This window comes from Haliaeetus albicilla, chromosome 14 (assembly GCF_947461875.1).
Source record: "Haliaeetus albicilla chromosome 14, bHalAlb1.1, whole genome shotgun sequence".
Taxonomy (NCBI): Eukaryota; Metazoa; Chordata; class Aves; order Accipitriformes; family Accipitridae; genus Haliaeetus; species Haliaeetus albicilla.
In genome coordinates this window covers 9,951,812-9,979,260 of record NC_091496.1, presented here as the reverse complement: position 1 = coordinate 9,979,260, position 27,449 = coordinate 9,951,812, and the positions used below count along the sequence as shown (strand labels likewise).

At 36.7% G+C, this 27,449-nt stretch overlaps 1 protein-coding gene across 5 annotated transcripts in view; it reads right to left on the bottom strand.

Annotated features, from left to right (window-relative positions):
• The window catches only part of SEMA3A (semaphorin 3A), a 332,422-nt gene that overhangs the window by 61,786 nt on the left and 243,187 nt on the right, over window positions 1-27,449 (bottom strand). For all 5 annotated transcript variants that reach the window (XM_069801685.1, XM_069801683.1, XM_069801681.1 and 2 more), the window contains one exon: window positions 5,763-5,856. In XM_069801685.1, coding sequence (XP_069657786.1) covers window positions 5,763-5,856 — 94 coding nt within the window. The remainder of the gene's footprint in view (window positions 1-5,762; window positions 5,857-27,449) is intronic.

The window sequence follows — 27,449 nt, the reverse complement described above, 5'->3', positions numbered from 1 at the left end:
CCAGGGATCAAAGCACAACTGACATTAATGTACAGCTTGTCCATGAAATGACTCTGAATTCAAAATGCTAAAAATGCATTTTTTTTTAGGAGTGTGCCCTTTTATACCTGTATGTGAAATGAGATACCATACCCTATATTTTTAATATGGAATTAAAATATATTGTTCCTTCCAACTACTATTTTCAAGCTACCCATCTTAAATGGGTCTCCTGTGAAAAAGACAAGTTTGAGGATAAAATAACTCTTTCTTTAAGCTAAGGTATTAAATTTTTCATGGTCATGATAAACTCTACCATATCCTCATTTTAAAACACCCTCTACGAACAAGTTTATCATTTTCATGGCAATTTTAGGTATTTTCATGGTGGGACAACCAGACCCAAGCATGCCTATTGGATGTCACTGCCATCTTTTCCCCAGAACACTGACACCATGAAATTATCAATTGAACCTACAGTGGCTCTGTACCATATGGCAGTCATGAAAGTCAGGAAGGGTGAAAACATGATAGCGGAAAGGCGTGGAATTGAATGAATTCGCAGCAGAGATTAGAAGCAAATAGACCAGTCGTGCCCAGCAGGAGGTGTAATCAGAAGTGAAACAGAACAGCATATCATTAATTACCAATTTATCATTCCTCTATGTCATTTTCAACTTTTTTTTAAAGGGGAGACAATCACTTAATTATAGTGATTATTATGTACAGGGTATGCAGCTGAGATTTTAAAGAACATAAAACCTTTTTGCTTGTGAAAAGGGTTTTGATGCTATGCTTAACCTTTCTTTAACCTTATCTTCATTTTCTTGTCTTTCAGTCCCTAGTGAGTTCAGATAAATCAATATAAATCAAAGGGGGAAAGCAAAAACCAACAAGCTCTATTTTGCTTCCTAGTTACCAACAGATCTAAAGGTCAATCAAGGAAGAAAAAAAAATCTGTATTTAATACTAGATTTTTAAATTAAAATAAATATATCTCAAAAACTCATTAAAATTATATATTTGCAATATTTAGCATTCCAAGGGGTTTTGGCACCTCAGTTTCTAACTCAACTTATAAAAACCACTGAAAGTAACATATCTTCCAGGTTTGACTCATTTCAACCCAAGAATGTTTCATGCTACTAGGCTCTTGTGGCTGGTGCTTTTTCATCAGTGATGATAGAGCAAAAGTTTTGCCAATATGGGCTTCAGCATGTTCCAAAGAGGGAAGGGTCTGTAGGAAACTAGCTGACCTTTCTTTGCTTTCTACTACAGCCGCTCCAGGTTTCAGTGTACTTAGACCAGTGCCTGCAGCTTGAACTGATTTGCTGTAGTCATGCAAAAAGGGGATTTTTGACTTCTCCCAGATAGAAATACCAAGGAATACCATTTATTTTTATAAGGCTTTAGGTAATTTTTGCTAAATTCAGGGTGAGCCTCAAGTCACGTCCCAGATGTACACATCCTTTGAGTTAGTGCTATTCAAAAGCTGTATGAGGATTTTGCCTCCTGTCTAGATAGAAGTATATTCATCTTTGTTTCCGTATGCAGACCTTCTTTTGGACTGAAATTTACTCATTGCTGGTCTAGAAAATTATTCTCTTATGTCATAGATAGGCTTCACTGTGCCATTTCCATTGTCAGTAGTTTTAAAAGCAGTTTCCATTAAATTTAAGAAGAAAGTGGAAATGTACGGTTTGAAAACTGACAAACTTTTCTCAAGGGAAAGAATGAGGAAAAAAAGTTGTCAGTTTGTATTTCCAGCCCAGCAGCGTAAAGCAATGACTGTCCAGAACAAGCTGACGGCCCTCAGTTGTTTGCGTAGAAATAAGCTCTGTGTTTTGGACACAAACCACTTTATCCTAAAGCAGTAGCATGTTGACATATGAACGCAAACAGAAATACATATATTGACTTTACTAAATAAAGAGGCAACAATTAAAGCCCATAGTAATCCTTTTTTGGGGGGAGGAACCATTTTCCCACATACTGCACCTAAGCAGCACGGAACTGTGAACACCTACCCAAGTTCATTAGATACAAAGATGTTAAAAACTAAGCAGTATACATTTATTTGATGAATTGTATATTCAGCTTTTAAAGAAGATTGCATTCTTAAAAAAAAAAAAAAAGTAATAGTTTTGGAGAGTACAGAAGTGTAAACTTCCTTTTTGAAAGAAATAAGAAAGTTGAATGGATGGGGAATATAGGCAAAAACAAGCCTTAAATGTCCTGATTGCTCTCACTGGTAAAAGGGATCCTAAATGAAATCTGCTGCCCTCAGTTAGTAGGTTTATTCACTCAAATTAAGATTTTCAGATATACATAGTAGTGGCTTGACTTCATTCCTTTCCAAATGAACACTTAAAACTTCCCAGAAAGTAGAATAACTCCAAAATCCTGAACTTCTTACGTATTTAGTAGCTAATTTCTAATAAATAGGATAGTAAAGTTCTTCCTTGGTAAGAAGCCACTGTATTTCAGATCACATTGATATATATTTGGGAGTATTAAGGCACCTAAACTGATTTTGGAAAAAAAAAAATAAAAATTGTAAATTAAAAGAAATATAAATTAGTGAGACACGGGAACATAAATAGCTTTGAGGATTCTGGATCATCAGAGCTTCTGAAAATCCCAAAGGGTCATTTCCTAAAGAGCAACTGACTGATAATGGGACAATGCTCTGAGGTTTTCTTCAACTATCCCAATATAATTGCTTTAGACTAATACATTCAGTGATATTTTCTCCTGTGATTACATTCTTTGAAAACCGTGCTGCCTCTCATTTTCCTCCTGCCCTGGAATACACACTAGTGGTGCCCAGGGACTGCTAAGTCTCTACATTTTCATGCATTAGCCTGCTCAAATGGAGATTGTTTAGTTAACAGCACATAGATGAGAATGGCTAAATAATGTCTTACATTACTAGGGACTAGTTATATCATGTTCCCAGCTGGCGTTTACTTTAGGGTAGAGTAGCAATAACTATCTTTAATGAACAACTCTTAAAAAAATAATGAAAAAAGTTTGCAGGTGTATGGAACAAGGAATGTATACTGGAAAAATATTGGAACAATTTAATAATGATGAACTGTTTGGTTTAGGTTTGTTTTGTTTTGTTTTTTCTTCAAATATTATTGATTTTTATTTTTTTTTTAGGAGAGAGGGAATACTGAAGATCTTTTTTACGCTTGTAAGAGTTTATTTCAGCTGAAACATAAAATAGGAATCCTGAGCACTAATGGCTGTTAAAGATCTTAAGTTACTTTTTGCAAATTAACCTTGGTGTTTTACCCGAATTCCAGCTTGGGTAATTACATTTCACTTACCTAAGATTTACCTTCTAGTTATGGAGTCGAGAACTTCTTCTACACTTTGCAAAATCTCTGTTTAGTGTTTCTGATGAAGAACAGAGGCTATTTTTCCCTCCTGTATTTAACCATATAAATTACTTTACTTCTCTGCCTTCTTTTATCTTCCTGATAGTTACATTGTGTTACTAATTATAACATTGCATTTTAATGAGTGCCGGGTAATTGTTTTACACAGTTGACCTCTCGAACCTAAGATAAACCACGGTTGCTTGTGAGGACAAATACTTCTGGCCCAGGAGGGGCCGCGAGTAGCTGAGCTGTCATTCAGCTCAGGAGAAGGGAAAAAGCAGTCCGCCCTTGGTGTGAAGCATTTGTGGTCAAGAGGCTCCCCTGGCCTCCACGGCTCTCTTCACCGCTTCACTCCGGTGCTACCTACTGCAGAGAGCAGCTGGACCAAACTTCCCCGTGCAGTCACTGCTTGGCCACTTTATTCCCTGTTCCTCACCTGTTTTGGGGGGAGGAAATTATTTTGCCTTGGGTCATCATTTTACCATAAAATTTATGCTTTTTTTGGGCAAAGATAAGTCATTGTGAACCAGTAGTGAATCTGGTGTACACTTTCTGAAATATCAGGGGAACCTCTGCAGTAAAGGATTGAAGTAAACGTGTTGTTATAATCAGTTACACAATATGATTGTGAGGCAGCTATGAGGAGGCAGAGAAGAAAGGGTGTTCATGTTCAGGATGCAGGAATGTTAATTTTAGCTTCACCCTGAGTTTTGTATAAGTCACTGAAGTAGAAATTAGTCACTGGCTTTGAATGTTGAATTTGCGCCATTTTCTATAGAGCTGATACACCCATGGCTCTAATGGAAGCCTGATTCAAAACAAAATATCATACTCAGTCTACTGTTTATTAGGAAGAAAAATACATGGAGTGAAAATTATAGTGATAGGAAGTGGGCTCAAGAAAGCAAAGATGTTTTAAAGACATGAAATCTAAGCCAAGGGAAATAAGATAATCATATTTGTGCCGGACTGAGTGAAAAAAGAAAAAAAAAAAAAAGAATGTGAAAAGCTAGACGCTGTTGACTTTGTGCAGTTGCATACCGGGTATACCATGTAATACTGGCTTGTCATCATTCTCTTTCTTTATTGTATATTAAAGTAAATAATAAAGCTATTCCCTTGAGAGTAGCTCTGCCACAAATTCAAGTCGCTCCAGGCACTAATTTATACACTGGCCTTTTACACACACATTTTTTTTCCGTTCTGTTTGTACAGGGTACAAGTTGGAGCAAGACATGGATGTCTTTCTTGTTTTTCCTGTTAAAAAGTACGTGTCCTGAGGGTGGCTCATCACCTGTGATCATTAGGGGCTGCATCAGGAAATGAGACACACTTAGGACTAAATTTTTGTTGCTGTCTATTTTGAATAGCTTAATTTGTAAATGTAATTTTAATATAATAAGGATAGATGGTAGGCAAGGCCCTAGACTAGCAATATGGACAAAGTCCTGGAGAAACTAATGTTATCTGGTTATGTGTCATTTCCCAAAGACTTCTGAGATAAGAGAATCTGCAATTTTCTGAAACTATTGTTGCCCCATTGGATTCGAAGTTGTAATAAATTGCCAGAAAGTTACACGTTAAGGATAAAGTGGCTACACCTGGGCAGAGTCATTACGGAAAGAACAATCTATTTGTTTCACTCTTAATTTCTTCTCACAAAACATCTTTATGCCTTCTTTGTAAAGGAGAAGGAAGAACAATGAACACAATTAATTCAATTAGATAAGTTAAATCAATTAGATAAATTCAATCAATTGGATTAGTTCAATTAGATTAACACAGTCCAGATGCTCTATACTTACCTATTCCATGAAACGAAGTATTACTAATTCAGAAATACCTAATTTATAGAAATCCCGGTGTTCTGGCCAGGAGTTTAATTGTATTCACTGTCAGATAAATCTCTTCGGCTGAAACATCATCTTAAGGCCTAGACCTGTGGCTGCTTGTATATCTCCAGCTCACATGGAGATACAGTTGGGTGATAGACCTTCCTTAGCAGCAAAACTGATGTAAGAAATTACTTATTCTCGCTCTTGCTTTGCTCTCAGCTGTGCTGGTGCGACCATCAGTGTGGCCAGTCTGTAAACTGGGCAATTGAAATAGCTCCAGAGTCATCTAGTTCTGAGGAGGAGAAACACTTCGTAGAAACAAGGTCTTACAGAGGTACAAAGCAGCTCTTGTGATACCTGAATCTTATTTTACACACACCATGTTTCTCAAGACACCTGGGTCAACTATATTAAAAATGAAACTAGAAGGACTTTTGCCTGGAAATAAAATGCAGAAAACAAAGCCCTATCATAGGTGCTGCAAGGAGAAAAAAAGCAGAAAACTGGCAGTTATTTACAGGGAATGCACATCTCATTGAACTTGTATCGTGGCACCTACCTACTAAAAGAGAAGCTGTCAGCAGTTTAGGATCATAAGGGCTTTTCCCTCGGCCATTTTCAAAATGTGAATCTTCCATTCTAAAAATGTTGTCCTGTGGGGCGGAAAAAAAGAAAGAAAAAGCAACATTATCTCATGAAAGAACACTAAAAATAAGTTGAACTAAACAAAGAGCAGTATATAGGATTCATACTGGGTTTTGTGGCTTCAGGAAAGTCAAATTACACCTTCTAATCAGTATTGTGCTGAAGGCTAGTCAAAGTACAAATATACATGCACAGCCTTTGCCTCATCTATTCTACTTCACATATAATTTACATGGTTTCATTGAATTCTTATTGCTTTCACTGAGAATACGTCTGAGTAATAGTAACTGAGGAAGCTGGAATTTGAAGCTTTTGTCTGAGAAAAGATAAAACCTATTTTTCACCGACTATACTTTTCTGAAATATCCTGCAAATGTAGATTAGTACATCATACAATGCTAAATTCTGCTTTTCCTAACCTGAGTATTTAGTGACTCACTGTTCCATGCATCCTCAAATTCAACTTTAACTGCATCAGGAGAGCTTTTTTTATTATTTTTCAGTACTATGCAACAAAACTTTCAAAATATACAGGCTGAGGGCAAAGCATATGGGGATATAAACCAAGATTAAAAAGGGCCTCAGTCAACACTAAGTCAAATCAAGGTCAGTAAATCCAGAGCAATGGGCTTTTCAGTACATTTAATTACTTTAATTTTAACTGGGGGACCAAATCTGCCAATCAATTTGAATAGTGTGTTTATCTTATGTTTTGCACTGAGGCCAAAACCAGAAGAATGGATGCTTTTTGCACAGTAGACTTCTACATTCACAGAAGACTTTTGGAGGCCACAGCAAAAACTGAAATTTCCATTTCCCACTTGCACTATGGTTAATTTGCATTGACACCTAATTAAGTCAAGGAGCCCCAGAGCTGGGACAACTCCTACCCTGCAACAGTTTCTCTGTTTACTTAGGCCTTTGCACCCAGTTCTCAGTCACTTACAGCTAAAAATTCTCTATGAGGTAGATGGTGAAGGACTTCCTTTAACCAATATTTGCAGGACCAAGTAGTTTAGGCTGTAATAGCAACTACAGCTTGATACAGCCTCTTTTTTTCTTATTGACTGATTAGAGATCACTCATCTGTTTTAGGAAAATAAAAAAAAGAAATAACTTCAGAATACATGTCTAAAATATATATATTGATAGTAGAAAGCAACTAAGAAGATGTTACAATATTTTTCCCTATTTATTTCATAACAAATCAGCTCTTTAACTTGATTCTCAAGTCCCTACAGCACTTACTGCTTCCACAGACTAAGAAATCCCCCCTGTCTTATTCTCATCATCCCTTTCCAAAGACAGAATCATAGAGCTGCTGGCTGGAAGGGCTCTCTAGATATTGTTAAACCCAGGAGGACTTGAAAGAAGACTATTACCAACATGGGGTATGGTCAGTTTTGGTTTTGTCTTACCAAGTCGTGAAAACCTTCAGGAATGGAAACTATATAACCTTTCTGGGCAACTTCCATTGCCCTCTTAGTGAAGCATTTTTTTCTAAACTGAATCTTCCAAAGAACAACTTGCGACTTTTGGTCCTTATTATATTATCTACAATGATGGCAAAGAGTGTGGGTCTTTCAGCTTCACTTCTCCGGACTAAGTCTCAGGCTAGAACTTCAACTAGCGTGTAAACTCCAGAGTCTTACAGTGTCTTGTGCTCACAAGTGAAAGTCTCAAAGTTGCACACAATACTTTCACCCTCAAGAGCAACGTTCCAGTGCTCAGTGCTGGAGATCTGGCACTCCACAATGCTGTGGAGGATGCAAAAAGATATCAACAACTCAAATTTTATTCAGCAATTGGTTTGGTAATGTTTATTTAATGTGAAGATCATTCAAATAGCTGATGTCTTTCTCACGAGCAGTGAATTCAAGTATCTGGAAGCAGCACTCTCCCTGGCACCCTGCCTTCCCCATCTTGCTCATCCGTACTGAATCCAGGCATGGACCAGGCCAGTGACCACACATACTTCCAAATGGTATTATTTTAAACCTATTGAGTCCATGTTTCTGTGAGTGAGTCACAAGCTATAGTTTTTATTATTTTATTTTATTACAGGCTTGTTTAATTACATCATGAAAGCACGTATCTGTGTGTGTATATTATATATTTTCAAAGGAACATCAGAAGGACTTCACATTTCACTCCATTTACTGCAGAAAAAGGGGAAGGGAAAATGGACTGTTAGCAGGATAGTCTATCTGGAGGGACTTACTGCACTGTAAGATAAAAAGTGTGGACCCAACTTCATGAAGTTTGATTCCAGAACTCAAGCTCAGTATCCTAAGGCATGTTCTTGTAGATGTAGCCTGCCTGATTATGTTTATACAGTCATCCTTTATCTGTAATATCTTGCACAGTATTAAATTTATTTCTTTCCCTTTGTCTTTCTTTCTATTTCTTAATAGTCCAGACACATTCCTTGCTTCTATTCGATTTTCTGACTTTGCTCCTTCTAACCAGAAATGAATAAATAATGAAAAAGAAAACTGGTTTTGAAATTCTGCTGTAGGGTCCATATCTAGATCTTGCACAACAAATAAAAGCAGTAAATTGAGGAGAATGCTAGACCTCAACTACAATAATAGAAAATGGCACTAATGCTACAAATCATTATTGAAAAATGTTATTATCAATCTATGTTTTCTTGGGATTTCTTCTTAGTACATGATAATTGCTCAACCTGCACACCAATGGATATTTGATAAGGCCATAAAGTCAGTGGCATGACAGTTAAAGCAGAATATATTCCCAAAATAATCCCATGTGTCATTATAAGACAAATAGGAAACAGATGTGGAAAGTGATTTGGTGTAGGAAGGATCTGATTTTTGACTGTATTCTTCTGGTTTATGTCACTGTAACTCTACTGATATTGGTGTGTAGCAGGCAAGAAATAGCGGAGAACTGGGTCAGCCTAAGTCAGAGATGATCTACCCTTCTCTTTGTGTTTGTGGAATAAAGCACTTGAAATAAGAGGCCTGACAGGGAAATCCCACAGTGTAAAAATGCAATGTAGAGCCATGCACTAAAACTTTCAAAATGTATGGGCAAGTAATAATGACAATAAATACATGGCTGTTAAGTGCCAAATAAATGTATCATGGTTAGTCTGAGGCCTCAAGGAATTCTGATAAACATGCTATAGGAAGTCCAACCTGTCACAAACAGGGCAACTTGCCCAAATAGCTTTTTGGATGCTCAAGTCAAACTATGTCTATCTACAAACCAACAATGAATACAGGCAACAAAGGAATAAACTCTTTTCTATGTACATCCCCACCCTCTTTTCAAAGGCCAAGGAAGCAATATGACTAATGATAGGTACTTGATCATACTAGTCACTGGTCTGTGGCATTTGCACCCAAATTCTGCCCCAAGATGCCATAACAGCAAGAACTGACATGAGAAGTCATTATCAATATTTGAGGGTAAAATTTCATCTCCTCATTTTTTATAAAAGGTGTGCTTGATTATTTTCCAGAGAGTTAGCCTCCGTGTCAGACTGGAAACAAACTATGCTCCTGGTGTTGTTAAGTCCTGTCCTCCTAAATTACACCCGAAAAACCTGTGTGCAGGCAGCAGAGAGAGTGAGGGCAGCTCTTGGGTAATGACTCGGCACCAAAATCAGTCTGCCTGCAGATAGCAAAGACCAAGGCTCTGCTCAGAGACTTAGGCGCGACTATGGACTGTGTGAGTGTGGCCGCCTTTGGTACAGCACAGACAAGAGCTTTTAGCTAGAAAGAATACACATTATTTCTTCTCAGAAAAAATTCTGATCAGTTTATAATTTTGCTGCCTCTTGGGTTTTGCAGTAAATTGAATGCAAAGAATGATACTGCAGTGAGTCAGCAAATACCTTAGTCATAAACAGCAAGAAAAACTGTGTGTTCACCAAATGCTCACTGTTTCAAATTCTTGTGAGGGCTATTATGTAATCGAAGACAGGAATTCATGACAAAGCAAGCTTGCCAGGCTGGAGGAAATTCTCTAGAAATGCATGAAGAAGAAAAAAAAAAAAAAATTCAAAGAAAGGCCTTTGTAAGTCAACGAGTACAATTATTGTCCAAATCCCTTCTTTAGTTGCACTGGCAGCCCAAAAGGACATTACAATGTGCTTCAAATCTTTTTAAGGATCCTTGGAGCTAAAAACCTTGCAGTAGCATGTTTTATTTCATTGGTGCTGGGTTTTGAACTCTAGGTTTATCTTTCATTGATGCTTCTTTATAATCCATAATAAAACTACTGAAAATGAGATTGTTTAGGTCTTGAAATTCCACAAACTCATAATGACAATACCTGACCGCTGGCTCATGGTATAGCATGAATTGTTTTACCTAGTAAATGTCTTGCATGGTGGGAGATTATGCTTCTGGCTCCTTAAAACACATGTTTTCCCGTAGCACATAATGTTATAGATCGCAAGACTCAGCCAGAAAGAACTACAGTTCAGTCCTGGAGATGAACATAAAAGTTACTGTGATTCCCATTCTTTGGCCCAATGATCTGCCATTTCAAGGCTCCAGAAATTCACTTTCAAACGGTTGAAATATGGCTGAAGTAATGCCCCATATCATGATACTGAGTGGTGACAAGACATTGCTATTTGCCAAGACTTATTTCATATTTTGCTATTGAATAGCTTTGGTCAGCCAGTGTATCAATACAATATAATGCTACATATACATATACATATGTATATATACCCAATATTATAACTTTTTAAACCATTTTTTGTATCTCTGTCAGCAGATAGCCCATCTAGAACTGTCTCAACAAAACAAGGACAAGAAAGATGAAAGCATACAGTAGTTGTTTTTGGTAAAAAAAAAAAACAACAAAAAAAACAAAACCCCACAAAAACGACAAAAACCAAACAAACCAAAAAACCCTTCTTTCCCACTTTAGTACTATTTCTGGCTTGTGAGAAAATGTGTGGTTAATGGGGAAGAACTAACCTACCAGAATGGACAGCACTGACTGCTGAGTTTCAGGGTGATTTTTTTTCCTGAAACTTTTCTGGCAATTCACACAGAAACCATCCCAGCATTGCAGAGCCTGATGCAGCGAAACCGCTGCTGGTCAATAATAAATCAATGCAGTGCAAGCAAATGATCTGAAGATGCTGTGTTGATGGAATGCATGCAGCTACTAAGAAGGTATTGCTGGTTTAAATTATAAGGCATGGAAGACAATTGATTTGACAGCAGTGATGCTCCCTAGCTGCTCTAGTGCAATTGCAGGAACTCATATCCTTACTCTTGTAACCCCCAAACCAAAACCAGAAAGGAGCACATTTCCAGGGTACCTTCCAGGGGCTAGTTGATCTCCACAACAAGCTGCCAAACAATAACATGGGATGGTCCAGGAGCATTCAAGATGCCAAGAGCCTTAGGAACTATCACATCCTTTGTTTAATAAAAAACGTAGAGTTGGCCACAGCTGTGAGCATTATTGATGTTAACATTTCCCTTGCTGTTTCCACAGACTCTGTTATGTTACCATGAAGCATTTTATAAGACAAATAGATTAAAGGGGGGGGGGAAACACAGAAAAAAACCCACCCCAAAGCCCCAGAAAAAAATAACCCCAAAAGATTGCCAGAGTGGAGTGCCTGGAGTATGACAGTACACCAGGAAGGAGTATCCATTTGGAGGACTTTAAGGCCAATGGCAGTGTCTCTTAACTGAGTCAGAAGTTGCTGACACTGAAATATTGTGTTCTCTGTATTATTCAGTGTTGGTCAGAACAAAAAGAAAAGCCCCACTTCCCACTCGGAGAAAAACTTTCAGACTTGTTAAGGTTTGGATTTATGCCCTCTACATAGAGGCACTAATTGGGGTGGCTAAATTTGCTGCTGCCCTAGTCACGGTCAGCAGAAACAACAGGGTCCTCTGAATGACAAGTCAGACCAGCTCAGAACTGCAGTTCCCAAGGGCAAGATCTCTCTTCATTGACCACAGAGGAAGCTTGATATGAATTTAGGTCTGAGCTAAGACTCTTTCTGAAATGAACACTGCTGAGGCAGCTGATTGGAGACACCTGACTTTGAAAACAGACACTGATGGTTTTGCTGTTTGGGTTTTTTTTCTTTTTTTTCTTAATCTCCCCTTCAATATATTAATTTCAGTGAATTTTTGGTTTTTCTCTTGCCCAATACAACTTTCTGTGCACATATTTTATGACTATATCAAGGATATTTCACAGAGTCTTTTAAGTACATTTCACTCTATGAGAAATGATTTATTTATGAATTGTGTTACTTTTCAAGAATAATTTTAAGTGGAACAACTGTGCAGGATATGGCTATGTTGTTATTGTTATTATATTTCCTATTTCACACTTAATCTATTGAGTCATGAAAACTGTTAAATATGAGGACTTTGGTTTCAGGTTTGGGAATCATGCTGTTATGGAACTTTTAATAAGAAACTTTTATTAAAGTCATCCCCATGGAATGCTTTATTTTTAAAAAAGTGCAAGTGCAAATAAATATAATGTGAGAAATTATGCAAAAAATACAAATATTAAAACAAATGTAAATGTTGAGGCAAGTGGTAACCATTGGGGAAATAGGTGAAAAGTGATTGAAGCAATAATGCAACTGTTTTAAATCATTAATTATTAAAAAAAAAAGAAAAAAGAAAGAAAAAAGAAAGAAAAAAGAAATGCACACAATGGGCTTCTGACTTTTAGTGTTCAAGTTCCATATGCTATAGGCTTTTTACCTGCGTAGATTTGGGGGATACTGGGCTCTGCAACACCTTTATTATATTTTGTTTTTCCAACTTGAGGCTTAGCAGAATTCAGTTATCGGAAACTAGTTTTAAAACCCTGTGGGAAATCACTGTAAGTGGCAGATCTTTAGTAAAATGGTGTTCCCAAAGAAAGGTCTCCAGCTTCTCTAGGGCTTGGAACTGAAACTCTCTTGGGCTGCTGTGCTGTGCTAAAGGGGACAGAGAAGGAACTCGTCTGTTGAAGAGCATTTACCCACAAAACTGACCACAAGCTCCTAAGAAGATCTGCCCACCTCTCTGTGCCTGCCCTCAGGCAGCTTGCCCGGGTTCCTGATCACTGCAAGACCTCTCAGTCTCTACATTAACCTGCGTCCTCTTTTTCAGACTCAAGAAACACTCTTTCCATTAAGCCACTCTACTTGTAGCTGTCCACTGACATTCTGGTACCTGGAAATCTTATTTTTGATACTGAGATAAAAGAGCTGTTGAGATGACATCCAGCTCTATGCTTCATTCTGTAGATTAATGAAAACAGAACAGAGCTCTTGATTTCTGTTTCTCCTTTTATCCCTATAAGTCACTTCTACTGGAAAGTTTTCCTAGCTTACAATGTTCAGAAGATGCCTTAAGATGCAGTAGACAACTCTGGTAAGCACAAGTTTTGAAAACTTGTTTGCCTAGACTAAGCTGAATTTGGACAACTCACCTTCTCAATAGCTCTCTTTTAGTCAAATATCAAAAATCCCACATTTCTCTGCTTTCTTCTGAAATCAAATCAATTAATATTTATTAAGTTACCATACACCTTTGGAAAATGGGAAATGTTTCATATCTATCTACCTACCTATCTATCCATCTATCTATCTACATAATTATAATTCAATTAATTTAATGACATGGAAAACATAGCCAAATGGGCTGTTCAGGAACAGCTGGTTTGATCTACTCATTATTCCTAGTTTATGATTTGTAAGTGCTTCTGCTTCTGATTGGAAGACAAACCAAGTGTCAATGTCAAATAGTGAAGTCTTGTTCACACCTGAATATACTAGTTTGCATACTAATATTGGTATTTATATGAAGAATAGCCTCTTTCAAATAACTGTGCAACATATGTAAATAAAAGGAGGGCAGGCACAGTCAAACTGAGCAGCTGTTCCAAAAAGCAGTATATGTTTGTGGACTTACTTTGCAATATTTCACAAGCTAAAGACACTACACTTATCTGACTTTCATGCAACAGTATTTGTTTTGGTTTTTTTTTTCTAATGATGTCACGTATCTATTTGCACCAATTTTAAAGCACTGCCTAGATTTATATTTTGGATAAAAAATATTGTTCTAATTCTAACACAAATAAATGAGCAGACATGAAAAATATCAAGGAATTTCATTATAGTGTCATTATACTATCTATCCCTTTAGAAAAACTTGCAAATTCAGAGTGATTAGGAGAAAAAAAAATCAACCCAAAACAAACCAAACACACAGTTAACATGAATGACATGTTAACCTTGACTGATTAGTAAAGACACCAAAAATGTCATCCCAATGGCATACCAGACACTAGATACCATCAAGGATATTGAACAATTCTCAGAGGACACTGAGAATTAAAATGCCTTTGTATTGCAACTTTCTGGGTTGTCAAGTGTAATACATCACCTAAGATCACGGTCTGGCTCATATAGGATGACCTCTGGAAATATAACCACCATACAATGACTGTCTGTTCTAGTCAAGTTATTAAGCGGTCTGCATATGTAAGCAATAAGATATACAAACTTAAAACCAGTACACATAACTGAACTACATAACCTAAAAGTCTCAATTCTTTAAGTGTTCCTATTCTTACCCCCAACATATTTTCCATTAAAAACATTTGGAACGTATTCTAATTGCTTTAGCAGATTCTACTATTATGTTAAATAAATTATTGGGCCATGTTCTATTACACGATTGTACTGGTTTTCTATGGTTATTTTTAGCATTCAAGGCCACTGCTTTCCCCCTTTGTCTTCTGGATTTCCTGTATGTTATTAGACTGTGGTGAGGTCAGGCATCAGAGGAAATAACAGCAGTGCTAACTCCTAGACCCAATGTTTTATGAATTACTGAGCATCAGTGAGGTAATGGCAATAAATCTAACCCAGTCTCAGTCTTGTGTCCTGTTGTAAATAAATGAAGTTAGCAAAGGTGTTATTTTATTCAAGAGCCTTCCTGATGAGAACGAAAATGCTTCCCCCGGGGGATTGTTTGTAAAATTGCTTCTATAATTAGGGTGCTGTTTAACAAGAGAAAGGTTCTCCAGTTTTCCTGGGGAACTTTCATGTCTGAGTCAAGGGTATCTTATTTACAACACAAAAACGACTGCAAATTGAGGAAGCAACGTATAGAAAGGACTTAGTCAAGTGGAGTTAACATATAAGCATATGGCCAAGATTTTCTAATTTCCCAATTGATTTTGCATGCTCCTGGGTTGGGCACCCAATTTAAGACTTGCTCAAGGGCTCTGATTTTCACTGAATACCTTCGTAGGCAATTTAAAATTCTGATACTTGAAACTGTTAGTCACTTCTGCCTTGCTTTTTAGCCTATCTGCTTTTTAATTCCTAGCATGGAAAAATCTCTAATATGAGCACACGTCCTAACTAAAGTCTTCCAAAATCCGAGTCTAAAGGAGTGACAGAATAAGGAGCAAGGCTAGAAAAATACTATGAACTCTTTTTCCCTATAATAAGACCTACCGAGCATGCTTTCAGAGAATTTGTGCAAGTAACAAAGAAGGGACAGAGAATTACACCCACAGCAACTACTGTAACAACTATTAAGCCTTGCTGTTTTCTCTAAGATACTGCAATCTATCTGCAACATTTCACTCAGAGAAGCCTGTAAAGTGTCAGGTCTAGCCCCGTGTTTGATATGTATTCAGATTTGAAAAAAAAAAAATATAAGCAAGGTCTGGAATACAGAAGCTGAAATTCTGACCCTTTGGGCAATTTTTCTTTTCCTGAGGCAAAGCTTAGATTTTAAATCTCTGCAATAAGCACTTCTCTTTCGTCTTTGTTCCCTCCACTTGCTTTCAGTGTGACACCACCCAGCCCTTCTGCAGCCTCATTTTATTTTTCTTCATTAGCAAAAAATAATATCCTCAACATGTTAATAACTGGTATTGCATTAGAGAACAATACATTTGAAAAGCTAACTTCTATTGTGCACATGGAGACATAACTAACAGCAGACATAATTATAACCTCTCTCTGTGACAAGTTGCAATTATTCTTCATGGCACTGTGTTTAAGAGCAATGCATTTCTCATACAGGTTGGAGTTTTTTATTTAAAAAGTCAACAATGTTTGATATTCTTTTCCCAGTGCAACAAAAACTTTGCTGACACAGAAACAGATGGATTTAAGTGTTTTTGATTCAGGGTGACTGAAGAAAATACATTAAAATTCACTCCTTTATTCACTACTTTGCCTGCTTTTCTAGCACCCAGAAGTTCCCAGAAGGGGAGAGAGTCAGCAATGCTGGCAAGAATATGTAATACACTCAGCTCATATATCTATAATGTACACTCATAAATAGGAATGCACAGTGTCATCGGGGCTAATCAGCATCCAACCAGATAACTCCATTGCCAATAGTCATATTTTCACAGAAGAAATGTTGTCTCTCATTTAACAGAACTTTGGCTCAAAATCCTGGCTGTTTCACCCAGTAAGATCATAGTTTATTGTAGTGTAGTGTAGTACGGTATAATATAGATCAACTTTGTTGACTAAAGCAAACTGACAAGCACACTAACCTCTCACAGGGAAGAAGTAGTTCTCCTTAAAGTTCTGTTGATTTCTGGGATAATTTTTTTGTAGTCAGGTTTAATGGAATCCAAATGATTAAGCTATTCAAGTATTTTGAGAAAGAAAGATGACATTCACATTACTTCACATTTCATCACCCACCACCAGCTCACAGTCACAGTGTGGAGTGCTTATGGTCCTGAACCGAGTTAGGCAGGACCTGTCTTTGTGCTCAGGGGAGGGTTAAGGTTTGTAACAATAAACCCTGCAACTAAGGGTGATGCCTTCCCAGATGTGGCGTGATCCCTGAGACTTCTGTGCGTATCTTCTCAGGCCCTGCTCTCAGAGCTTCAATCTGGAGTCCACTGAAGTCAAAGAAAGATTCCCCTCAAGTTCAGTGAACGTCAGAGGAATCTTTCTCGTATCCCTTGCCATGTTTACGTGTTAACTCAAGGTCACAGCAAATCCTTCCAAATTACTATGAATTAAAACAGTTGTTCTCCATCACCATCAATTTAAAAGGTTTGAATTGATGAATATACGACTTCTAAACTTGCTTTTGTACCGTCACCCTTCTGCTTTTTGTCATCATGAAAGTAATGGCAGTAAACACTGAAGAAAAATCATGTGTGTTCTTAATCCATACTGATTACTTGTTTTAGATTATCTGACTGAAATGCAAGCTTCATTTGCATTTATGCAGATAAATGTTAAATGTTTAACTGCACTTAGCTGTTGATCCTTGAAAGGTATAATTACACACAAACACATACATGCACAAACAAAAATAATAAGACCTGAAATATTAATCATCTCACCTGCTGTGCCAAATCACCCTTTTAATTTGTTATTCATAAACAAAAGCACCTTTAAACAATGAGCTAAGTTCTCTCCTCAGTGACGCTTGTGCAACCCCAGTGAAAGCCAACATAACTAAAGAAAGAAGTCAGTTTTGGAGATTATCAAGCAGGTTGAATATCAGAAGGGTCAGGGTGGTTTTTGCACATCCACAATATAAATGCAATTTTTAAGTCATTGGGTTGCTTCTAAACCATCTTGCCTCAGTTTTACAACTGGAGTGTTTCCTTACTGTAAGTTAGCCCTGGATCCAGAAAATTTGATCCTTATTGGTAGGGAAAAAACACATGCCTTTCTATGTATTTATTAAAATCTTGTCAGACCATCTGCAAGATAATGCTGCTCAGCTTTCTATCACCTTGGATGTAAACATTTCAACAGGAGAAGGTGTTTGTGCTGTTTGAGGCACCTTCTGAACTCTGCTGAGCTTATCTTTTCTTTATAGATGAAACTTCGTTTACCTAAGATTTGAACACTGATTACAGGCCCCTGAGAAACAGGAGACAGTTTTCGAAACATTGTCGACTCTAATTGGTTCCTGTCAAAACGTAAGTCCCTCGGAAAGGGAAGAACTCAGAGGTATGGTCTTGTAGGAAAAGTGACCAAACATCTGCAATGATGCTGGAGTTTTCTTGTAAGAAAAGTCTCACGAGGGCTAGCAAGGTCCGCTAGTCCCATACTGCACATTTAAAGATGCACAGGAAAACTGTGGGAATGAAACGTATCTTTCCCCTTTCCTTTTCTTTTGTATGCAGGCATTAAAATTAACACTTACAAATGGAATCTGAAATATAATAGCCCAGCTGTCTTCCTGTTTCAGGAGGTGCTAGTGGTAGCAGAGAAGTCAAATTGCACGACTGGCATTTCATTCTCATATCAGTGACTAAGCATCTGCTCCAAAAACCATTCAGTCTATGGCACTCTCCTCTCATCTTTCAGTGGCCTCTGAATTAAGGCCTCAAAAGATCAGAAGCAGCATCACTTTTTGCGTAGATTAAAGGAACAGGAATTTTAAAACTACATTTCTGCCTGAAAATGTTTTAGTTGTCAATGTTAGAGATAAAATCTCATTTTGCTGACTGAAGGCAGCTAGAATAAACCAGAGCAACTCGTACATTTATGTCAAGGACTTTCTGGAACTTTGTGTAAAGCTGTGTTCACTGTTCCCTTCTGCATCTTTCCACAGAAAGCAATTCTGCAAACACTAGTACAGTACCTCATTTTATAGATCAAGAACAAGATTTTAAAGTCACAATAGCTTTTTAAAAATTTTATTTTATTTTTTATGAATGAGGTCAATGCTCAGTAACAGTCAAAAAAAGCAAATTTAATGCTAAGAGTTTCAAGGAAAGAAATAAAGAACAAAACCAACAGCATCTTTATGCCTCTATAAAAGCATGGCACTCCTGCATTTTCAGTACTTCATGAAGTTACAGTCCTCTAACTTAGAAAGCATACAGCACACTGGAAGAGATATGAAGAAAAGAAGACTCTTCTCAGTTTGTTCTAAACTGAGAAACTGGCAGGTAGAAGGTTTAAAACAAAATAAAGCTATGTTCCTCACATATTACAATTTGTAGGGCATGGGATGTTGTGGATTCTTAAAATATATGAGCTCAAGAAATGCCAGTACTAATTCATCAAAACCAAGTCATTGAAAAGCATTAAATACAGAGACTCCACCCCTGGTTCAGGAAATCCCTGAACAACGAGTGCTGGAGCCTGGGAGACTATATCACTAAGCACTGCTGCATGCTCGCCGCCTTATTCTCTTCTACTGGCATCCATTATGGGCCCTTGTGAGAACCGAGATACTGGGCTAAATGAGCCTTTGGTCTGAACAGATTTGACTGTTCTTATGAAATGAGGCAGAGAGAAATTAGGTAATTTAGCCAGGAAATCTATGCCAAAGCAAAAAGCTAATGTTCTAGTTCCTGAGCCTTGTCCAGTGCCATAAACAAAAGTATATAGTCCTGCCTCAAATCCTAGTAAAGCTAAAGGCAACTGAGCTTACTCAGCACATGCAAAGCTATGCACAACGTGCCAAGTAAAATTGTTAAGGATCACTTGTGATGGGAAGAGTGCATCAGCCTTTGTGTCCAGTTAGCCTTTAGTCTCCCTGTGATTCCCAAGGAATATCTCTGTTGGATTCCCAATGCACAGACGAATTGCCATATGCAAATAGCCACTTGGTTTTTATTCACTTGAGTTTTACAAGAATTAGCCTTGGAAGCAAAAAATCCCTCTTACAGATTTCCAGCTCTAAAGCAATTTAATATTAATTAGCTAAACAATCATAAAAACAAAAATTAAAAAGAAATAGGTCATTTAACTTAGAATAAAGATCAGGTAATGCAAACCACAAAATTTCATAGGGAGAGATAAGTTGGGGTTTTTTTAAGTGACTTTTATGATTCATATACAGTCAGTAGAGATTCACGTGACAATATTATTCTAAAATGTTCCCATTACATCCAACACTTATTAAAATAATCTAATCTGTTTAAACATATTGGAGGGAAGAAGAGCTGTTATGTAATTATCTCTTTCCCTAAATTGTTCTTTGATTTGGTTTCAAGGTTCAAAGATCCACCCAGTTTTTGTGTTAATAGCCAGCACTGATGTCACTGGGAGAAACAGAACGGAAGATAGAGGTGGAGGTTGGATTTGAAGATAAATTGAATAAAAACATTAGAAACCACTGGATAAGAAAAGCAAACAAACATCCAATAAGTCCACCTCTGGTTTCATAACTCTTCCTTGTTTCTTGATGTATCGTAATATCCTTCCTTTCCCTTTTTAATCATGCAAACTTACAGCTGTCTTTTTGAACATTTTTAGACTCAACTTCAAGTGCCTCACTTGATACCATATGTCATACATTTCCTCTTCTTTTTGTGAAATGGCTTCAGCTAGAATGGTTTAACCTTATTTTCCTGCTGTCTGGATTTTGTCTCTTGGTATTCAGAAGCCTCTTTCTATCTTAAATGTCATTCATTTTAAGTCGTTTCATCAAATTTTGGTCACAGGTTTTAAATTCTGCACCATTAATCTTCTTAACTAATATAAGAAGTTAAAAACTCATTTATTACAATTGTACCATGATGAGGATACGTGCCTACACAGAGCAGCTAAAGGGCAGTAGAAGATTCCTGGTAGAAAATTAGTGAGTGTAAGCTGCAAACAAGAAAATGAAGTGACAATAACAGGATGTAAAATAGACCAGACTTGCTCTGCCTTACAATGTCCAGATACTTTTTTTGTTTGTTTGTGTTTTTTCTGCTGCATTTCTACCTTTCTACAACTTCTGCCTTGCCATCACATTAGTTTTTAGCCATTTATATAATTTTCAGTATGGGGATTTAATCTACTGTCTTAGATGACAATGTCTAAGGAAGAACACCAAATGCTTCTAGTAGACTTACATGTCAAGAGTCTGAACATTAAAATCTAAGTTTAACAGCATACCTAAGTTCATGTTTTTTCTGAGGGCTGGTGTGGGTTGTTTCAAGCTGGATAATAATTTGCCTCAAATCTTGCACAATTGAATTGTATCTGAAATTTCATACTGCTTCCTGAGTTCCCTTCTTGGTTTCAATTTGGATAATTTTATTCTTTCTAGTTCAGAGAAATGCAAATCAATATCCAGGAACTTTTCTGAACTGTATTGCTTCTGAGTGACTGCCTCATTTTATTATTTTTATTTCATGGTCATGAACATCCCAGATACTATGACAGATGTGAAAGATAAGCACTATTTCTGAAGATGCATAATTCTCTCCATTCACCAAGGATAAGGCTGGATAACTGTAACAACTGACTATGTTTCAGGTGATTTAAATCAGGTAAAATAACTTCTACCCTCTGAAATTAGGCTGTAATTTAAGTCTGGAGGGAGTAAATTATCTAATACCAGGAAAGAGTAAAATACTGAAAGTCTCAGGTCCTCGAGCATACTTCCCTGTTGCCATCTATTCATCTTTCTCACTGTCTTTTTTCCTCCATTTCATGACCCAGTGTTCCCTGGCACTATAAGAAACCCCAGATCTCTCTCCCTTTCCCCTTCAGAGTGTCCTGTCTACGGTGCTGCCTGTGGAGAACCTATGAAACTGAAAACCAGTTTGTCCTTTTGAAGCATCTCAATGCAGAAAGACTTCAGATTTGGTTTTACTTGACATACATGAGCAATCTCCCTGAAAACAATGAAATAATTTGCTTAAGTTCCTTCTGAATGAGGTTCTCAGACTGCTTTTCATAAGTGTGCACTTAAATGCATAGGTAACTAACGCTCAGATTTGACAGATTGGCACATAAAGCCTAATCCCAGCTCTACAGGAATCAAAAAGTAACCAGTGATCACAGTGCAACAGAGATTTGGCTTTAAAAGCAACTTTAAAAACAAATATGCAGCTCCCATATTCTTTCCCTTTGTCCCAAATCACTGAAATCTCTTGAAAAAAATATTGCAATCTCTTTTTAATTAAATAATTTGAAAATTTAGCTATTGCAACTAAATTCAGCATTAAGTTTCATTCCTTCATCTATGTAATGATAGTGGTAGTTATTCATGCTTATTTTTATAGCTCCCCTCATCTCACCCCTTCTCAGATGGCTAGTACATTTAAAATCCTCCTCACAGCAGTCACTAACCTTCATATCCAACCTTTATTTCCCTGCTTAACATACTGGCTTCTACTATAACATTGCTTCTACTCTTTAGGAAGCTTTTGGGTGAATGTTGTTGCAGTTTCTCATACCCTTTTTTTCAAATTTTACTTCGGTCTTGTTAGTCTGGAGGAGTCCAGTGATTTAGAAGTAGTAGTGCCAAAAGAGAAAAAAGCAGGTAGGGAAGTTTGAAATACTCATTGTGGTTATTTGACTACAGACACATATACGCATTTTGGGGGCTTTTTTCAGGTAGAAGATGAAAAAAAGTCATTTTTCTAGAACATAGTTTGGAAAATGAGAATAAAACCCCACTTATACTAAGATGTTAATAGACACCAATCTTGTCAGTAATTAATTTGGCCTGTAGTACATAAAATTTGACCAACATTAGAAATCTTGAAATAAGGTATGCTCATTTGAAATAGGCATTTCTTAGAAAGTCTTAGAAGCACTTGAAAAGATTGAAGTCCATTAGAAATTATTACATCTTATTATTATTATGAAGAGTTTAAATGTTTATTCTGAGGTACAATATTCAATTTCCTGTCAATTTTTTTTTCCATTCAAGGCCTCAGGAAAGATTGAGGAGACATGTTGTCTTTAAAACTTTGGCTTTTTATTGTTTTTATACATCCTTCTATCTTTATTTTCCTCAAAGAAACTTAAAATTACTTTTAATGGCACTTAGATTCTTAAGCACCCCATTGAAGATGAGACTGAACTTACTAAGTCAGATAAGCACCCATGAATATGATGCTTTTGATGTGTAATTTACATTCCACTAGTTAGGTATATAAATATGAAAATTCAAATTCAGGTATAAATTTCAGGAGTAGATTAAAATTGTTTTTCTGGTATCTTAAGTATCTTATGTAATCTTAGATCCTTAAAAGCTATTGCAAGTGTGGTATTTTCCTGACTCAAGACCAGTGAAAACTAGAAAGCCACCAATGAAAAAAAGGTTTTTGCTCCAGTTTAACTCTTGCAGTAATTGAAATCCTAGTTAACCCCAAAAGATATTACTTTTATCTTTTTGGGAAGTTTTAGAAGGGTTAAGTCTGGATTTGCTTCTGACCATACTGCATAATATCTAGAAAAACAACTAAGAAAGATGCTGTAGATGTAAGTTGGAAAAAACCACCTCTGGTTTTTTTATTTTTTCCACCACAGGAAAGATTTTGGACCAGGATTTGATTCCTCTTACTCAAATGGCTAATGTGGCTCATGAGAGTAAGTCATTGCTTCATATGAGTAAGATGTCAGGCTTTTTGGAAGTAACTGAAGTCTCCAGCTTTTCTTACTGTCTTCTATTATCTGTTTTAAATTATTTCCTTATTTATTATCTTTAATACCCCATGAAATATACTGATTGTAAAAATAATATCTAAGTCATTAAGTGTTATCTAAACTACTTGCTGCAATGTCAGCTAAAATAAATCACATTTTTTAAGGGATTCTATATCATCCTTCTACAAAAAATAACAGACATTTTCCTTTATTTTCTTTTAGCCCTCTCTTTAAAACTTCTATTTTGTGGTTCTGATATGTGACTGTTTTTATAATGTCAGGAAAGTACCTTGAGTTAAAAAATTTATTGTGCTATAATCTTTGTACAGAGAGATTTAGCATTTCTTTAACCATCCTTTACACTGTAGTCTTACTATCTCCCTTCAAGGTAATCCTTTTTACAGAGGGTCATGGATTTTCAGCGTCTGCATGAAAACACATTTGCACAAAGAAATAAAAGCCAAATTCACAAACCTACAAATGACAAGCAGAAAAGGCTTGTATTCCAGCTTGCTTTCCTGCAAATTCCTTTGAAAGGCTAAACAGCCTTTTCAGTGCAAGCACTAATCTGCGGACTTGTATTGCTATGTTTGAATGTAATGAGATTCCAGTAAACACATGCACTCCGTGTCAACACAGTGAGCTCAGTTTAAGAGCAGCTTATTTTCAGCTACTTTCAGGCAGCTAAAACCAGACCTGAAATACCACTTTAACTGGAATGAGAATGCCTGTGCAGGGATTTGCATTAACTTAGTGAGACATTCACAACTTTGCTTATGGACAATGCTTGAGTCATGCAGAGAGCTCTTCCATGATCAAAACTTCCACTGTCTTGTCCAAACTTTCCTTTTGTGGCTCCCTTTCTTGACTGAGGTTAAACAAAGTCAGCTTTCCCCATTACTGTTCTGTTTATCCCCACCAATCTTTGAGAGAATACATAAACCTTGTACTCGTGTCTGAATCATTTATTACTATATTATGCTTGTTGGAAGAATCTTTGTGGCCTTATTCCATGTTAAACGATGACCAATCTTTCCATGTCCTAAATTCGGTATGAGTTTCACAGCTTTTTACTTAGGAATCAAAATTTGTGATCTGGACTAAACTCTACTGACTTCAAGGGATTTGTTCTTCAGTAAGTATTCCAGGAAAAGACCTAGGTATAGCAGCAGTAGGCTGATGAAGACTTACGCTTTCATTACTCCCACACTTGAGTAATGAAACCAGATCCCTGTTTCTTATAACAAAAGATGATGAAAAGCATAAACAGAAAGGTTTGTTAAAACAGAATAAAATAAATTGTTATTCAGAAAACGTAAATTAAGTTAAGCGCCTCAACCAGCTATAATTAAATTCAATATGCCACCATGACTATTGTTGATATACCACCTTCATGACCACTGATGCGTAGCCAAACAGAAAATGAAACTTGGATCAAGTAAAGGGAAAAAACAACAGCACTATTGCTCTGGAGTTTTCTGCTGTTTGACACATGGTTTGTATTGTAGGTGCACTCATATCCCTTATGAAACCCTTTGCAAGCTTGTAAACAAATGTTAGCTACAGAGAGTAATGTTGATTTGTAGAAATGGCAAAATGCTTTCAGGTTTCGTGTTGGTTCCATGCTTCAAACTACCTGGAAGTATAGGATGAAATGATTAGAGAGTTACTGCTTTGAAAAACTAATCAATGCCATTTGTTTTCTGATTACACATTTACTGGTTCATAATTAAAAAAAATAAAATCATACTTCAGGGCAAAAGAACACATTGGAAGATAGTCTTCCTCCCTTAGACTGTTTTTTTCCTAATCCCCCTTTAAAAGCTGTTTCCAGGTCTGGAATCAGGCTGAGTCAATCAGTAGATACGCTTTTACTGTGCCCAAGAAGTAAAAGTCTGTATTATCTGAGAAGCCACAGCACAGAAAACTGACCAATTCTTTGAGAATCCCAGTATTTAAGACTTTTTCCTTTTTTTTTTACACTTACATTTAATAACTTTGTGTAGGCTTGGCCACTATGTGTGTAGAGGGTCTTTGAAGGGCATCTAAAGATTATTCAGTGGACAGATAGTTCCATCATTGCTATTTAGCTTGTCTGCGGATTTTTTTTGGCCCGGAGACATGGGATCATTTTCACATGACAATGACTGAAGCTTCATCTTTCAAGAAATCTGGATTGCAGAGAGCAAAACCAATTAAGGCTGAACCACTTGGCCTCGGCAGAAGCCTGAGGACTGGAGAAGAACCCATAACATTGGTGTCATCCTCAACCAAAATGTGCAGCAGCTTTGCATATCACTGATAAGATGGTGCCACCACTACTAATTATCTCACTGGCATAAAAACACATATCATAGCATGAAAAAGGCAGATTTCTATCATGAATTCTTCATCTTTCCTTTTCTTCTGCCAATACTTTCCTAGCTGTGTTGTGAGCAAAGATTTCTGCAGCATGAGGCAGATTTTTTTTTTCTTTTTTTTTTTTCCTGTTTTGTCAAAAGACATGATCAGGCAAAACATTTAAATAAGGGTAAACGTAAGGTATGTGAATAATTTCATAGCCTGGAGCAAGGCCAATGTTTCAGGAGGACAGCAGAGATGGGAACTTTACATCTTCTTGCTTACATATGAAAAGGTCTCAGATTAATGATCTATTTATCTAGTGGATTGTTTCTCTTTAAACAAAGAAAAAAACAGAATATACTGTGTATTTGTCACTGCCAGTTTGCATAATGCTAGGAAATTATTTTTTAAGTCAAAATCTATGAAATGAGATTTCAATCCAGCATGAAAATTATGGGGAAAAAATAACTTTCTCTCATTTCTGTAGTGCTCCACTCTGTCACTGGTGTTGCCCATGTCATATTCCCACTTGAACAGGTGATGAGAAATGTTTATATCCAGATCAAGCTGCTTGCTCAACTTTCCTGGTGTGGTATCTATTAAACACAGAAGGCAGCAAGCTAGTAACCCCTGAAAGCATCCTCCTGATGAGTCAGACTGAGCTGTTAGCAAAACTCTAGTCGCTCGTTACCAGGCTTTTAACTCCACGTAGTGCAGAGGTGTGAAAAGGATCAAGTAAATTTTAATACTTCTCTCATCCTGAGGGGTGCTACTTGAGCTTTGCACTCACGCAGCACATGGAACGTGACCATGATAATTTTGACGTTCCATTTCTCTTCTGCAATGTTGTCACTGTTCTTTTTAACCCAATAGCATAAGCAGTATTTTACATATAAGAACAACCAGGATTGTTTTATGTTTAAAAACAAATGGGCATATCTTCAAGTCTTCAGCTTTATGCCACCAATCTTATTATACATTTACATGCCAGATATTCTGCACATATAATAGATTACTACAAGGCTGATATTTAATTTCCTTAATTAATTTCATTGTGAAGGCATGTTTGAAACCACATTACTGAAGGATTCCTCCAAGGTAACCATTTAACAGCTAAGTAACCTTTAATTACTTTGCTGTAATGATACACATCTAAGACAGATATTGTTATACTGTGACATCTGAGCACTTTAACCTAAAGGTAGTTATTAGCACTCCCATGCAAGATTCATTATGGATCATATTTCATTAATGGAAAGTATTGTGTTCTCATCTGATTATGTACTTGCAAACGTTTATTAACATATTTCCCTGAGTGTGACCATGTTGCAACTCAGAGGAATCCATAGATTTTCATAAATCATGTAGCATTTCTTAACTAAAATATATGAAATCATACAATAGAAAAGTTACATGACAGCTCTTCTGGAACTGTTTGATACATACACTAAATATGAAAAAAGTTGCTTAGGACTGGACAATGTGTATAATTATGATTAGCTGTGCAATATTTGAAAATGGAAGAATTAAAATGCAAATCAGTGCTGTACTGCAAGAATCACTAGTTGTGATTTATATCACTACAGGTGAGAAGACAGTCCAGACTTGTAGATGACTGCAGATGTACACAAATTAGAATAGATTAGATGACATAGCAAGTCACTGCCAATTCTAATAGACATGAATTCATCATGACACATTAATTCATTCTGCACAATACCTCTTTTTATCTAAGTTTTCCAGTGGTGACTGGTTTTTCATACAATGTGTTTCTCACATTCTTTTCTGACTCACTGAGCTAAAGAAAAACCACATTTTAAAAAACAAAGTTTCCTTCTGGGAATAAATAAAAATAACCATATGTGATTTGTCTACAGCAAATAATACAGAAGCTGAAGAGAA